This window comes from Microcaecilia unicolor, chromosome 8, assembly GCF_901765095.1.
Source record: "Microcaecilia unicolor chromosome 8, aMicUni1.1, whole genome shotgun sequence".
NCBI lineage: Eukaryota > Metazoa > Chordata > Amphibia > Gymnophiona > Siphonopidae > Microcaecilia > Microcaecilia unicolor.
The window spans coordinates 1,331,622-1,346,113 of NC_044038.1; the positions used below are offsets into that span (position 1 = coordinate 1,331,622).

At 45.8% G+C, this 14,492-nt stretch overlaps 1 protein-coding gene across 5 annotated transcripts in view; it reads left to right on the top strand.

The window, feature by feature from the left end:
- ERN2 (endoplasmic reticulum to nucleus signaling 2) overlaps positions 1 to 14,216 on the top strand; it is a 74,653-nt gene extending 60,437 nt beyond the window's left edge. For all 5 annotated transcript variants that reach the window (XM_030211324.1, XM_030211325.1, XM_030211326.1 and 2 more), the window contains 4 exons: positions 6,900 to 7,027; positions 9,952 to 10,075; positions 10,898 to 10,965; positions 13,085 to 14,216. In XM_030211324.1, coding sequence (XP_030067184.1) covers positions 6,900 to 7,027; positions 9,952 to 10,075; positions 10,898 to 10,965; positions 13,085 to 13,249 — 485 coding nt within the window. In that variant the 3' untranslated portion in view covers positions 13,250 to 14,216. The remainder of the gene's footprint in view (positions 1 to 6,899; positions 7,028 to 9,951; positions 10,076 to 10,897; positions 10,966 to 13,084) is intronic.
- Positions 14,217 to 14,492: the final 276 nt, after the last annotated feature.

A 14,492-nucleotide genomic window follows, 5' to 3' on the forward strand; every position in this document is an offset into this window, starting at 1 on the left:
CTTATTCATGCATCTAAGTTTGCATTCTTCTATTTTTCTCAAATTTATCCCAGCAAACTTTGATGTATAAACAAAAATAATTGAAGATTGTAAACCCTGATGCAGAGCTTAGGCTCGAAACATGATTGTGTTGGTGAAGCTTTATTTGATGGAGTTGCTTTTGGAGTTATATTTAATGAAGATAAGTTAAAAAAACAAATAAAACAAAACTTTTTTTCAATAATTATTTCCATTACGTTCCAAGGATCAGTCCAGACAAATGGGTTGTGTCCATTCGCCAGCAAGTGGAGATAGAGAACTCTAATGAGTTGTGCCTCATAAGCTCCTGCGCTTAGCAACCAAGCCAGTATTCTCTATCTCCAGCAGGCAGGATAGCAGCTCCTCTGTGCTGTGGTGACTTCTGTGTGGTCTCCTATCCTGCTTGCAGGTTCAGTTGAGTTTGGGGTTGAGAATTTCCCATACCTCAGGTATAAACCTAGTTGTCTAGGTCCCTCCCTACTTCCCTGTTACCACTTTCTACTTCTCTATCTGTCTCCCCTTCTTTTTTTCAGTTGCTTTGGCCTACTTTAGCCATCAGTACTCCATCTCTGGTTTGGGCGGGCTCAGCGCCAATAACTTCTGCGCTATGCGAGGCTTCGGCGGCCATTTTGTCAGTGGGTTCCTCGCCTGCTACCGTGTGCCAGGATGTGGTTTTGCAGGGCTAGAAGTGTCTGCCCTGCTGTTTTTGCCTGAATTTGTTCTTTTATTACATCAGGCCTTTTTATTAAAGTTGGATCAAGCTGTCTCTCCTTCTTCCCCTCATGTTGCTTTTGATGAACAGCTTCCTAAGAAACGAAAACGTTCCATTTCACAGGATTTGGAGAACGTTTCTCCTCAGGAATCAGAGGAGGTTTTATATGTGTATTCTGACTATCCTAGTTCTGCTGATAAGCCCTGACTTAGACATTATGGGGGTGTGATCCTACTGTAGCTAGGCTGTTTTTCAGAGCGGAGTTGCCTCTGTTGATCACAAAATCTAAGGAGGCTTAACATTTCTGGTCCTGCTCCATCTGTTACGTCAGGTACTAAGAGACCTCCTGTATCTTTCCATATTCATGAGGCTATGCAGGAGTTTATTGCAGCTCAGTGGGAGACCCCTGATTCTAACCTCTGGGTGGCTCGCGTTATGTCCATATTATATCTCTTTCTGCTGTTTGATTTATAGCAGTTTGCTCTGCCTAAGGTGGATGCCCTAGACAGGCTCATTTTCGAAAGAGATGGACGTCCATCTTTTGACATAAATCGGAACATGGACGTCCATCTCCCAGAGACGTCCAAATCGGTATAATCGAAACCCGATTTTGGACGTCTCCAACTGCAGTCCATCGCAAGGACGTCCAAATTTCAAGGGGGCGTGTTGGAGGTGTGGTGAAGGCGGGAGTTGGGCATGCCTAACACTTGGACATCTTTGAGCCATAATCAAAAAAAGCAGGGACGTCCTAAAGTAAAACTTGGACATGTTCTTTTTATGAAGAAGGCACAAAAAGTTGCCCAAAATGACCAGATGACCACTGGAGGGAATCGGCGATGACCTCCCGTTACTCCCCCAGTGGTCACTAACCCCCTCCCAGCCTCAGATGTCATACTCAGGTCCATGACAGCGCATTCAAGTCCCTGGAGCAGTTTTAGTGGGTGCAGTGCACTTCAGACAGGCGGACCCAGGCCCATACCTCCCTACCTGTAACGTTTGTGGAGGAAACAGCAAGCCCTCCAAAACCCACCACAAACCCACTGTACCCACATCTAAGAGCTCCCCCTTCACCCGTAAGGGCTATGGTAGTGGTGTACAGTTGGGGGTAGTGGGTTTGGGGGGGGGGGGGTTGGGGGGCTCAGCACACACTGTAAGAGAGCTATGTACCTGGGAGTAATTTATGACGCCAACTGCAGTGCCCCCTAGGGTGCCCAGTTGGGGGACCAGTGCACTACAAATGCTGGCTCCTCCCACGTCCAAATGGCTTGCATTTGGACATTTTTGACATGGATGTCTTTGGTTTCGAAAATCGCCGAAAGTCAAAAACGTCCATCTCTAAGGACGTCCAAATCCAAGGATGTCCTTGGTATTTTCAAAACGAAAGATGGATGTCCATCTTTTTTCTAAAATACGGTTTTCCCCGCCCATGGAGTTCGACGTTTTACTAAGATGTCCAAATCCCAACTTGGACGTTTCTTTCGAAAATGCCCCTCTAAACGTGCCACTATTGAAGGCAGCACTGCATTACAGGATATGCGTAACTGCAAGCTTGAGGCTTCCTTGAAGCTTTCCTTTCAACTAGATGCATTAAATTCTCAGACAGCAATTTCTTTTTCTTTTGTAGCCAGGGCTTCTTTATCACGGATTCAACAATTCTCCACGTTGGACTCTCCTCCAGATTTCCTACCCCAGAGGCAGGGTTGTCCTATTTTTCAGACACTCTTTATGATATTCTCCTAGCATCAGCTAAGGGTAGGGCCTTGGCCATTTCGGCACAATTCTTGATATAGTTGAGACATTGGGCCACTGATGTGGCATCCAAATCTCGTTGGGGGAAACTACTCTTTGGTGTGGATTTGGAGAAGATTGTTAAAGACCTGGGAGATTTCAAGGTCCAACGGCTACCTGAGGATAACCCTAAGTCTCATCTCCAGGTGGCTAAGTCTCAGTTTTGAGAAGCGCGGCGGTATAAACCAGGGAAGGCTTATGGAACCTCGCTTTCCTAAGACTTAGTCTTCCTTTTGAGGAGGCAAGAAGCCCTTTTCTGCTTCCTTAAGAACCTCTACCTCTTTGCAGCTCTCACAGTGACGGGGTTGAGGTTCATTCCTTGTACGTAGACATAGGTTGGCGTCTCCCGCTTTTACAAGGAGTAGACCACCATTACTGCAGATCAGTGAGTCCTCAATTTCATTCTCCATGGCTACAAAGTAGAATTTTCAAATCTACTTGCAGATCTTTTCATGCTGTGCCCTTGAGGCAGCTCTGCAAAGAGTTGGGCAGTGCTAACGACCTTAGTCTCTTTAAGGCGACTGGGGATCATTCAGCCTGTTCCTCCGGCAGAGAGTGACATGGGTCAACATTGCATCTATATGTCGTCCCAAAGAAAGAAGACTCTTTTCACCTGGCTCTAGATCTCAGAGGGGTGAACAAGTCTGAGTGCTGCACTCCGCCTAGAGACTGTTCGTTCTATCATAGCCTCAGTCCAGCCAGGCGAGTTTCTCACCTCATATGGCCTCCTCACAGGAAATTTCTCCAGTTTGCAATCCTGGGAGATCATTTTCAATTCAAGGCCACTACAACTTGCACATTTTCAAAAGTTATGGTGGTGGTGACAGCCTTTCTTGGACAGCAAGGGATCCAGGTACATCCTTACCTGGACAATTGGCTAATTCAGGCGTCTTCTGATCAAGAGAGACTTCGCAGTGCACAGACAGTCCTGACATTTCTGCGCTGGGTTAGGTGGTAAATTACAGCAAGAGTCATCTCACCCCCACCCAGACCCTGAAGTTTCTGGGACTGTGTTTCAGTACCCAGACGGGGAAGGATTTCCTGCCTCAGCAGGTTTCTCATCTTTAAACATTATTACTTCATTTTTTTGAAGGAACAGTTATCCAACATCCGTATCACCCAAGTGAAAAAGTAACTGACTCAATCAACTAATTAAGTAAATTTAATTGATCATTAGATTCAGCTGATTACAGCCAGCAGGCCTGTTGAACTTAAACCTCATTATTTATATATATATATATATATATATATATATATATTATAAATGATCTGGAAGTCGTAAATTTAATACGAATCGGAGAAATCTTTTCTTCACTCTGGAATTTGTTGCCAGAGAATGTGGTGAAGGCAGTTAGCTTAGTGGGGTTTAAGAAAGGTCTGGGCGGCTTCCTAAAGAAAAAGTCCATAGACCATTATTAAATTGTCTTGCGGAAAATCCATTGCTTATTTCTGGGATAAGAGCATAAAATATATTGAACTTTTTCAGGATCTTGCCAGGTATTTGTGACCTGGATTGACCACTGTTGGAAACAGGATGCTGGGCTTGATGGACCTTTGGTTTGTTCCAGTGTGGCAATACTTATGTACTTATGGAATGATGAGTGAGGTGATTAAATTTGCAGATGACACAAAACTATTCAAAGTTGTCAAAACGCATGTGGATTGTGAAAAATTGCAGGAAGACCTTAGGAAACTGGAAGACTGGGCATCCAAGTGGCAGATGAAATTTAATGTGGATAAATGCAAAATGATGCACATTGTGAAGAGTAATCCGAATCATAGTTACCTGGTGCTAGGGTCCACTTTAGAAGTCAGCACTCAAGAAAAAGATCTAGGTGTCATTGTAGATAATACACTGAAATCTTCTGCCCAGTGTGAGGCGGCGGCCAAAAAAGCTAACAGGATGCTAGGAATTATTAGGAAAGGGGTGCAAAGTAAGACCAAGAATATTATAATGCCTCTGTATCTCTCTATGGTTCAACCTAACTTTGAGTATTGCATTCAATTCTGTTCACTGTATCTCAAAAGAGATATATTTTCAAAGCACTTAGCCTTCCAAAGTTCCATAGGTTTCTATGGAACTTTGGAAGGCTAAGTGCTTTGAAAATATGCCTCATAGCGGAATTAGAAAAGGTTAAAAAAAGGAGAGACCAAAATAATAAAGGGGCTGGAACTCCTCCCATATGAGGGAAGGCTAAAGAGGTTGGGAGTGGAGAAGTAGCCTAGTGGTTAGTGCAGTGGACTTTGATCCTGGGGAACTGGGTTCAATTCCCACTGCAGCTCCTTGTGACTCTGGGCAAGTCACTTAACCCTCCATTGCCCCTGGTACAAAATAAGTACCTGAATATATGTAAATAGCTTTGAATGTAGTTGCAAAAACCTCAGAAAGGCTGTATATCAAGTCCCATTTCCCCTTTCCCTCTCCAGCTTGGAAAAGAAACAGCTGAGGGGGGGAGGGGGATATGATTGAGGTCTATAAAATCCAGAATGGTGTAGAAGGGATAAAAGTGAATCCATTTTTTTCACTCTTTTAAGAAGTACAAAGACCAGGAGACACTCAATGAAATTTACATGGAAATACTTTTAAAACAAAGAGGGGAAAATATTTTTTCAGTCAAAGAATAGTTAAGCTCTGGAACTTGCTGCAGGAGAATGTGGTAACAGTGGTTAGCGTATCTGAGTTTACAAAAGGTTTGGACAAGTTCCTGGAGGAAAAGTCCATAGTATTGAGATGGACATGGGGGAAGCCACTGCCTGCCCCGGGATTGGTAGCATAGAATGTTGCTACTAATAAGGTTTCTGTCAGGTACTTGTGACCTGGGTTGGCCACTGTTGGAAGCAGAATACTGGGCTAGACGGACCATTGGCTGTTCTTATATAAACAAATAGATAGGTGCAGAATAGCTTAATGCTTTGAGGAGCAGGCTGGGAAGGCTCAGGTTCAAATCCTACAGCAGCTCCTTTGGCTTTGGGCAAGACACTTAACCCTCCGTAGCTTTGGACGGTATTGGCAACCCACCCCACTCAGGTCATGGGGTGGGGTGGGTTGCCAAATAAATATATAAACCCATTTCTAATCCAGTTCACCATCTTGGACCCACTACCAGGCTTCTGCGTTTATTCATGAGCCTCTGATGAGGATCCATAACAACGGCTTTGCTGAAATCCAAACAGACCACGTCCAGGTCATTCCCTTGACCTGGTTCAAATACATGAATCAGATTCATTTGGGCATAATCTTCCTCTGGATTGTAGAAAGTTGATTTATCCTTTTCTTCAGTAGCATCTCCATTACTGGCCTATAATTTCCCACAATGTGTACCTATAGTTGATTATTTTCCCTTTCTGCACGATTTTGCACTTAACCAGATTAAACTCAGTTTGCCATTTAGATGCTCAATCCCCCAGTCTCACAAGGAGTTGCTGCAATTACTTAAAATATACTCGTTTAACTCCTATTTTTGTGTCACCTGCTCCATTTTCAAGGTCCTTTAAGTAAACATTAAACACCACTGGTCCCAGTAGAGATTCCTCTTCCATTGAGTCCTAATCTCCATTTCCAATTATTTTTTTTTAACCAGTTACCAATCCATAGTGGGACATTACCTCCTGTCACTTCACTTTTTAATTTCCTGAAGAGTCTGTCATGAGGGATTTTATTAAATGGCTTCTGAAAATCCAGATATGCTACATTGTCTGGGTCACCTGTCATGTTTATACCTTCAAAATATTGTAATAGATTTGCAAGATGACGTCCCTTTGCTAAATTGGCGTCCTCAGCTTTCACCTGATTGTACACTGCTGCAATAGCTTTTGGGCTTGCAGATGGTATTCATGAAATTAAATCTAAAAATATGTTGTCTTATTCTCATTCGTCTCTTCCTTCTTCTCCTCTCCATCAGTTCTTTCTTTCATGTCACTTTTCTTCATCTCTTCTGTGCAGTGTCAGTTCTTCCCCTCTTCCTGCTCTTTTTATTTCACACCCTTCCACCTCATCTTATCCCTCCTGATGTCAGTCCCAGTTTTCAGGCTCCCACTCTTGTTCACAGCCAACTCATCATCTCCCCTTTCAGTCCGTCACAGGAATGGAGACGAAGCCTAGTGTTTAGAGCCACAGGAAAGCCAGGTTCAAATCCACCGCTAGGCAAATCACTTAACTGTCCTTTGCCTCAGGTACAAATTTAAATACATTTAGGTACAGAAAGTAGCCTGCCTTGACCTAGGACAAAGGACCTGAGCTAGATTCACTTGCTTCAGTCGTCTCTTTCTCCCCCCCCCCCCCCCCCAATAGCCTGTCTTGTGACCTGGAGAATGGGGCATGGGAGAGAGGGAGGGCCAGGATGGCAGGGCCGTCAGTAACACTGGGTCTTTCTTTACCTAGGAAATGTGGTGGCCAGAGATGTGCTAGAGGCGATGATCACCAATGCACCCCTGCAGCGCCCAACGGCACAAACCATACTCAAGCATCCTTTCTTCTGGAGGCAGCCAAAGCAGCTGCAGTTTTTTCAGGTTTGAAATGTTCTCATTATTGGGGCCGGATTTAGGACTTCTACAAAGCAGTGGTAAAAACAGGCCTCAGTGAGCCCTTAAGCTGGGCTTTCCCATGCACTAAGGCCATTTTTACCACAGCCTTTTGTATTTTGTGCGTTAGTTGGCCATCATGTGACCATTTTAAAAATTACCGCAGGAGCACGTACCATCTCCTAGTTTTGTAGACAGGGCTCCTGCATTATCCGTGCGCTATCCAGTCAGTCTGCAGTAATGTTGATGCACTAATCGGTTAGCACAAGAACACCCCCTCTCTGCCCCCTCAAAAAAAAATGTTAGTGCACATTTAACGCCACATATATTTCGCTATGTGTCCTGCTATAGTCCATTGCTGCATTATTCACGCACTAGTAAAAAAGGCCCGTTTCTGACACAAATGAAACGGGCGCTAGCAAGGTTTTCCTTGGAGAGTGTGTATGTTTGGGAGAGTGTATGTGAGAGTGACTGTTTGAGAGTCAGAGTGAAAGTGTGAGTGTGTGAGAGAGAGAGTGAGTCTGGGTGTGAGTGTGTTTGTGAGAGAGTGTGTGTGTGAGAATGAGAGTGTGTGCAAGTGTGTATGTGAGACACAGTGTGAGAGAGAGTGTGTGTATGAGACCAAGCGAGTGTGTGAGTGACTGTGTGGCACATAGAGAGTGAATGTGATACAGTGTGAGACAGAGTGTGTGAGAGTGAGAGTCAGAAAGACATTGTATATGAGAGAGAGAGTGTGAGCCGTGCCCTCCCAATCCATGGCCATCTGTCCCCTGCCCCCTCCATTCATCCTTTTCCAGCAATTCCCCTCTCTCCCTGAGCCCTGCCCTCCCAATCCATGGCCATCCATGTTTCTCTGTCACCTGCCCCCTCCATTCATCCCTATCCAGCATTTCCCCTCTCTGCCTGAGGCCTGCCCTGCAATCCATATCCATCCATGCCCATCTGACCCCTCCATTCATCCCTATCCAGCAATTCCCCTCTCCCTGAGTCCTGCTCTTCCAATCCATGCCCATCCATGCTCCTCTGTCACCTGGCCCCTCCATTTTTCCCTATCCAGCATTTCCCCTCTCTGCCTGAGGCCTGCCCTGCAATCCATATCCATCCATGCCCATCTGTCCCCTCCATTCATCCCTATCCAGCAATTCCCCTCTCCCTGAGTCCTGCCCTTCCAATCCATGCCCATCCATGCTCCTCTGTCACCTGGCCCCTCCATTCATCCCTATCCAGCATTTCCCCTCTCTGCCTGAGGCCTGCCCTGCAATCCATATCCATCCATGCCCATCTGTCCCCTCCATTCATCCCTATCCAGCAATTCCCCTCTCCCTGAGTCCTGCTCTTCCAATCCATGCCCATCCATGCTCCTCTGTCACCTGGCCCCTCCATTTTTCCCTATCCAGCATTTCCCCTCTCTGCCTGAGGCCTGCCCTGCAATCCATATCCATCCATGCCCATCTGTCCCCTCCATTCATCCCTATCCAGCAATTCCCCTCTCCCTGAGTCCTGCCCTTCCAATCCATGCCCATCCATGCTCCTCTGTCACCTGGCCCCTCCATTTTTCTCTATCCAGCATTTTCCCTCTCTGCCTGAGGCCTGCCCTGCAATCCATATCCATCCATGGCCATCTGTCCCCTCCATTCATCCCTATCCAGCAATTTCCCTCTCCCTGAGTCCTGCCCTTCCAATCCATGCTCATCTGTCACCTGGCCCCTCCATTTTTCCCTATCCAGCAATTGCCCTCTCTACCTGAGGCCTGCCCTGCAATCCATATCCATCCATGCCCATCTGTCCCCTCTATTCATCCCTATCCAGCAATTTCCCTCTCTCCCTTAGTCCTGCCCTCCCAATCCATGCCCATCCATGCTCCTCTGTCCCCTGCCGCCTCCATTCATCCTTTTCCAGCAAGTCCCCTCTCTCCCTTCCATGACCCCCCCCCTCGCATCCATGCTCCTCTCTCTCCCATGTCCCCAGCCTGGCCCGCCCTCTTCTCCCCCCCCCTTCGCATCCATGTCCCCCCCTTCGATCCATGCATCCCCCCCCTTCGCATCCATGCCCCCCCCCCTTCGCATCCATGCATCCCTTTTTTTTTTCTTCTTCGTTTTAACTTTACCTCCGTGGCGGTTCGTGCAGCGAAACGTCAGGGAAGGAGGCGGCGCTCCCGACGTCTTGCTTTCCCTTCGCTGTCTCCCGCCTTCTTTTGAAGGCGGAACACAGCGAAGGGAAGGCTAGACGTCAGGAGCGCCGCCTCCTTCCCTGACGCTTCGCTTCCGGATTTGTTTGGTTTGAGGCGAGGGCGGGGCAAAGACGGCTGGCTGGCTTGAAGGCTTCACACCACGAATCCGGCGCGAACCCTTCAGCCTGGGAGTGACGTCAGATGGCTTCATGGCTTCAAGCTTCACAGAACGTTGTCCTCAGAACGTTGAGGGTGCGTTTTATTATATTAGATTAGTGTCTAATGCAGCTTCAAAAAAAGACCCTTAAAGAGGTGCTAATAGCATGAGGGGAGAGGAAGGGTTCTCCACCCCACATCCCTTCACCCCTTGATTCTCCTCTCTCCCCCGCAGTCTCTCCTCACCTTCACCCTCAAAGCTATTTGCAGCGCCAGCCGTACAGCAGCGATTTCAATAAGTAAATTCACCAGAGGCCTGCTAGCCCGTAGCACTGAGGTACCCTAGAAACCTTTGTGAGGACTGGGGTCCTGCTGGGCAACGGGAAGCCCTGCAAAGAATACATTTTCTTTTTAAAAGATACTGCTGCTGCTGCTGCAGGACCAGAACCATTCTGGAGACACTCCAGTGCCTGCTGTAATCTGTTGCAAGCAGCAGCTGCCTGTGGGTCTGATCCGCTTGGCTGCAGACTGGAATACAAGCTTTGAAAGCAAGGAGCAAAGTGGAAGATTTTTTTTTTCCTTTCAGGATGTCAGTGACCGAATCGAGAAGGAGCCCCTTTCGAGCCCCCTTGTGACTGCCCTGGAATTTGAAGGCCGCAGCATTGTGAGAGTTAACTGGAGGCTGCACATATCCGTCCCTCTGCAAACAGGTAACCCCAGACTGGGCACGTAGAGGATGGGTAAATGAGATTCAGAGAGACGGTTATCAGAACCTCCTTATATTACAACCCTGAAAGTTGAAAGTTATCTGCCTTTTGTGTCTTTGCACTGGTGATTGATTGAAATGCAACATGTACCCAGAAAGCTTCTGTGTTCAGAGCATTTCTTGTGGAGCTAGACTAGCCTACGTTGCTTCTGATGGAGGCCGGTCTTACCCCAGGGTTACCCACGGTGCTTCAACTGGAGGCCGGCTTTACCTCACGGTGCCCTTGATGCTCCGGCTGGAGGCTGGCCTTATCCCAAGATCAACACAGCTACCTGGGTCCCGCTTGAGGTTATAGTACTGTACTCAATAGAAATAAAACATGGAAAAGAAAATAAGATGATACCTTTTTTTATAGGACATAACTTAATACATTTCTTGATTAGCTTTCGAAGGTTGCCCTTCTTCGTCAGATCGGAAATAAGCAAATGTTGGTAGATGACAGTATATAGAAGTGAAACATCAAAGCATTCCAGTGACAGTAACAGGATGGGGGTGGATAGGTGAGAGACAGGAAGAGTCGGGTGGATGAGGGACAGGGAGATATGCATGGAGATAGGAGAGTGACAAAGCAGTACAATGTTATGGTTTATAATGAGCTAGAAAACCCAGATCTTTGTTAAGTCCTGTCTGGTGGGTGTCAAAATATTTAATCATTCTGACTTCAAAGGTCTTACGTTCCTGTATTGTTTTAAAGTTCCCTTATTTCTATTGATTACCTTTAAAAGTGGACTAACACGGCTACCAGAAAATTTGTTCTCTGTCCTAGACCTGAGAAAGTTCCGTTCATACAAAGGGAATTCAGTGCGGGACCTCCTGAGGGCAATGAGGAATAAGGTGAGTACTTGCTACCTTCTTCTAGGTCAACATTTCTACTGAAAGCAACTTATTAACAGAAAAGGGTCAGCAACTAATGACTAAGATTTGTGTCTGTATTATTTGAACTGGGGGGTGGGGGTTGAGGGTTCACGTTTTGGTGATGTTTTGTTCTAAATTTTCTGCAATGAATTTGGTGTCCGGGAAGGACTCAGGTTACTGACCCACGATTCTCTCTCTCTCTTGGCCACTCACTGGCATAAGATTCAGCTAATGTTTGCATGTGTTGCTAAAGTAGCTTCCACCAATCCAGGTCACAAGTACCTGGCAGAAACCCAAATAGTAGCAGCATTCCGTGCTACCAATCCCAGGGTAAGCAGCGGCTTCCCCATGTTTGTCTCAATAGCAGACTATGGACTTTTCCTCCAAGAATTCATCCAAACCCAGATATGCTAACCACTGTTACCACATCCTCCAGCAAAGAGTTCCAGAGCTTAACTATTTGCTGAGTGAAAAAAAATTTCCTTCTATTTGTTTTAAAAGTATTTCTATGTAACTTCCTTGAGTGTACCCTAGTCGTTGTACATTTTGAAAGGGTAAAAATCGATTTACTTCTACTCGTTCTACACAACTCAGGATTTTGTAGACCTCAATCATAGCTACCCTCTTTAGCCTCTCCTCAAATTAGAGGAATTCCATCCCCTTTATCATTTTGGTAACTCTTTTTTGAACCTTTTTGTAATTGAGATACGGCACCCTGAATTGAACACAATACTTAAGGTGAGGTCACACGCTGCAGCAATACAGAGACATCCTTTCCCAAATAATTTCTAACATCTTTTTGGCCATTGCTGCACACTGGGCAGAAGATTTCAGCATATTGTCTACAATGACACCTAGATGTTTTTCTTGAGTGCCGACTCCTAAGGTGGACCCTAACATTAACTATGATGTGGTTTATTCTTCCCAATGTGCATCACTTTGCATTTGTCTACATTACATTAGATCTGCCATTTGGATACCTAGTCTTCTAATTTTCTAAGGTCTTCCAGCAATTTTTCACAGTACGCATGTGAAAAAGTGTAGGAAGACCTTAGGAAATTAGAAGACTTATAGAATTCAACTCCAAGAGCAGGTGGACAAGTGTTAAACCCCCTCTGATACCAAGGAAGATGAGTCATTCTAACTTGCTTCTTATATCTTCAGATTGTTACCTTGTTCTGTATTTGGGGATGTTTAGCGCAATAAGAACAATTGTATTTTGCCCCCTGATTTGTAGGGGTTTCTCTTTTAGTGGTTGTAATGTTCTTTATATAATAAAGTCTTCTAACTTGTGGTGCTAGTGACCTCTTTGCTCTTGACACTGAGGTACAATTTTGATGCACTCTGGACTCCGTTTGGCATTTAGCATCACAGGTCCTTGGTTCCAAATTTAAGCACTAATCCTTCCTCTTCTTCAGGTGGGAATCAGATGATTAGTCCTGATGACCTCTGTCAAGGGTGAATGGTGCCCTCTAAGTGCCGATAGAGCTCCAAAGACCCATGGAGAGCAATGTGTTGTATGGAAGGAGGGAGGAGGACAAGATTAAAAAAAAAAAAAAAAGTGATGTGGTTCCCAGCTGATTTTCTGTTCCAGTATCCGCATAGGTAGCCCGGTCAAGTTAGGACAGCTTTTGAGCAGACACTGAATACTGCCTGTTCCTCCCCAGTGCCCCCCCCCCCCTCCTTGTACAGCCCCTGACCTGGCCACTTTAAACATGGGCAGTCAGAGACAATATTCACTGGTACTGCCCGGTTGGGCACCTCAAAGCACTGTAAAGCAGGCCAAAGCCTCTCCTGCATCAGCCAAGTTGTTATGCTAAAATAGAATTTCATGTACATTTAGGAAAATATTTTGATTAAGGAGGGTATTACACAATGGTGTTCCTTTGTTGAATTTGTATTTATTTTGCATGTTTTGGGTGGTTTCCTAAAAAAACAGTGAGTACCAGATCTGACAAGAACTGCCACCTCCAGGCCTGGTAGTTTGTAATAATAAATAAAACTGATTCTACAGCTTAATGCATTTAACAGAAGCAAAAGCAACCAAGTGAGAGAGGGGCAAATGTGTTTACTTACTCTCTATTCATCTTTTCTAAAGAAACACCATTACCATGAGCTTCCTGTTGATGTCCAGGAGACCCTCGGAGAACTGCCTGATGACTTTGTCCAGTATTTTACCTCCCGCTTCCCTCATTTACTCCTTCACACATATAAAGTGATGAGTCTTTGTGCAGAAGAGCGACTCTTTCATGCGTACTACTGACCTGGGGCCCAGGAGCAACTCTTCAGGGCTGAGGAGCAACTCTTCAGGGCTGAGGAGCAACTCTTCCATGTGTACTACTGACCTGGGGCCCAGGAGCAACTCTTCCATGTGTACTACTGACCTGGGACCCAGGAGCAACTCTTCAGGGCTGAGGAGCAACTCTTCCATGTGGTACTACTGACCTGGGGCTCAGAAGCAACTCTTCCATGTGTACTACTGACCTGGGGCTCAGGAGCAACTCTTCCATGTGTACTACTGACCTGGGGCTCAGGAGCAACTCTTCCATGCGTACTACTGACCTGGAGCCCAGGAGCAACTCTTCCATGTGTACTACTGACCTGGGGCCCAGGAGCAACTCTTCCATGTGTACTACTGACCTGGGGCTCAGGAGCAACTCTTCCATGTGTACTACTGACCCGGGTCCCAAGAGCGAGTCCTCCATGCATACCACTGACCCAGGGTCCGTTTTATGAATACTACCTACCCGGGGCCGAGAAATGATGTTCCATGAGTACCACCTACCCGGGGTCCCAAGAGTGACTTTTCCATGCGTACCACCTGCACAGAGTCAGGAGCAAGTACCACGCATGCTTCTGAACTGGGGCTGCAAGAAACCGCCATGTCGGCTGGTCAGCCTCATTTCTGTAGGTCAGGGCCACATTACAAGACCCTGAGCCATACTGCAAGCTAGGTGAAATGATACTTTACTTTGAATCTGTGACTATAGCTATTTATATTGCTTTGAAGTTTTTAATATTTTTACATCATGATGACTTGATTGTACTTAGCCTGTTACTGCTTTTTATACTGAACTTGAAAACAGAACCTTTTGTGTAAGGATATTGGGTGGGTGGTTAGGACTTTCTCAGGGTTTGTTTTGAACTTCTGCATTATGGAGCTTGGCCACGCCAATGTAAAACAGAAAATCCTACAGCAATTTGGGAGGCAAATAAAAAGCTTTAAAGTATGCTGTGATATCTGCCTTCCTTCTTTAAAGTACTGAGTTTATACCTTTAAATGCTTATAGACCCAATATTTAAAGGCACGTATCCGGATGACAGTGTTCTGTCCTAAGAACTGCCTTTGCTGGGTCTATCCAGTTCTTTTCCAGCCGTACTACTTGGAAACTGCTGACTGTCCTGTCCTGACTATCCAGATAGTAACACCACAGTATTCAGATCAATTCCATTTTTGTATACCGCTAATATCCCCTTTCCAAGGTTCAGTGCGGTTTACATTCTAG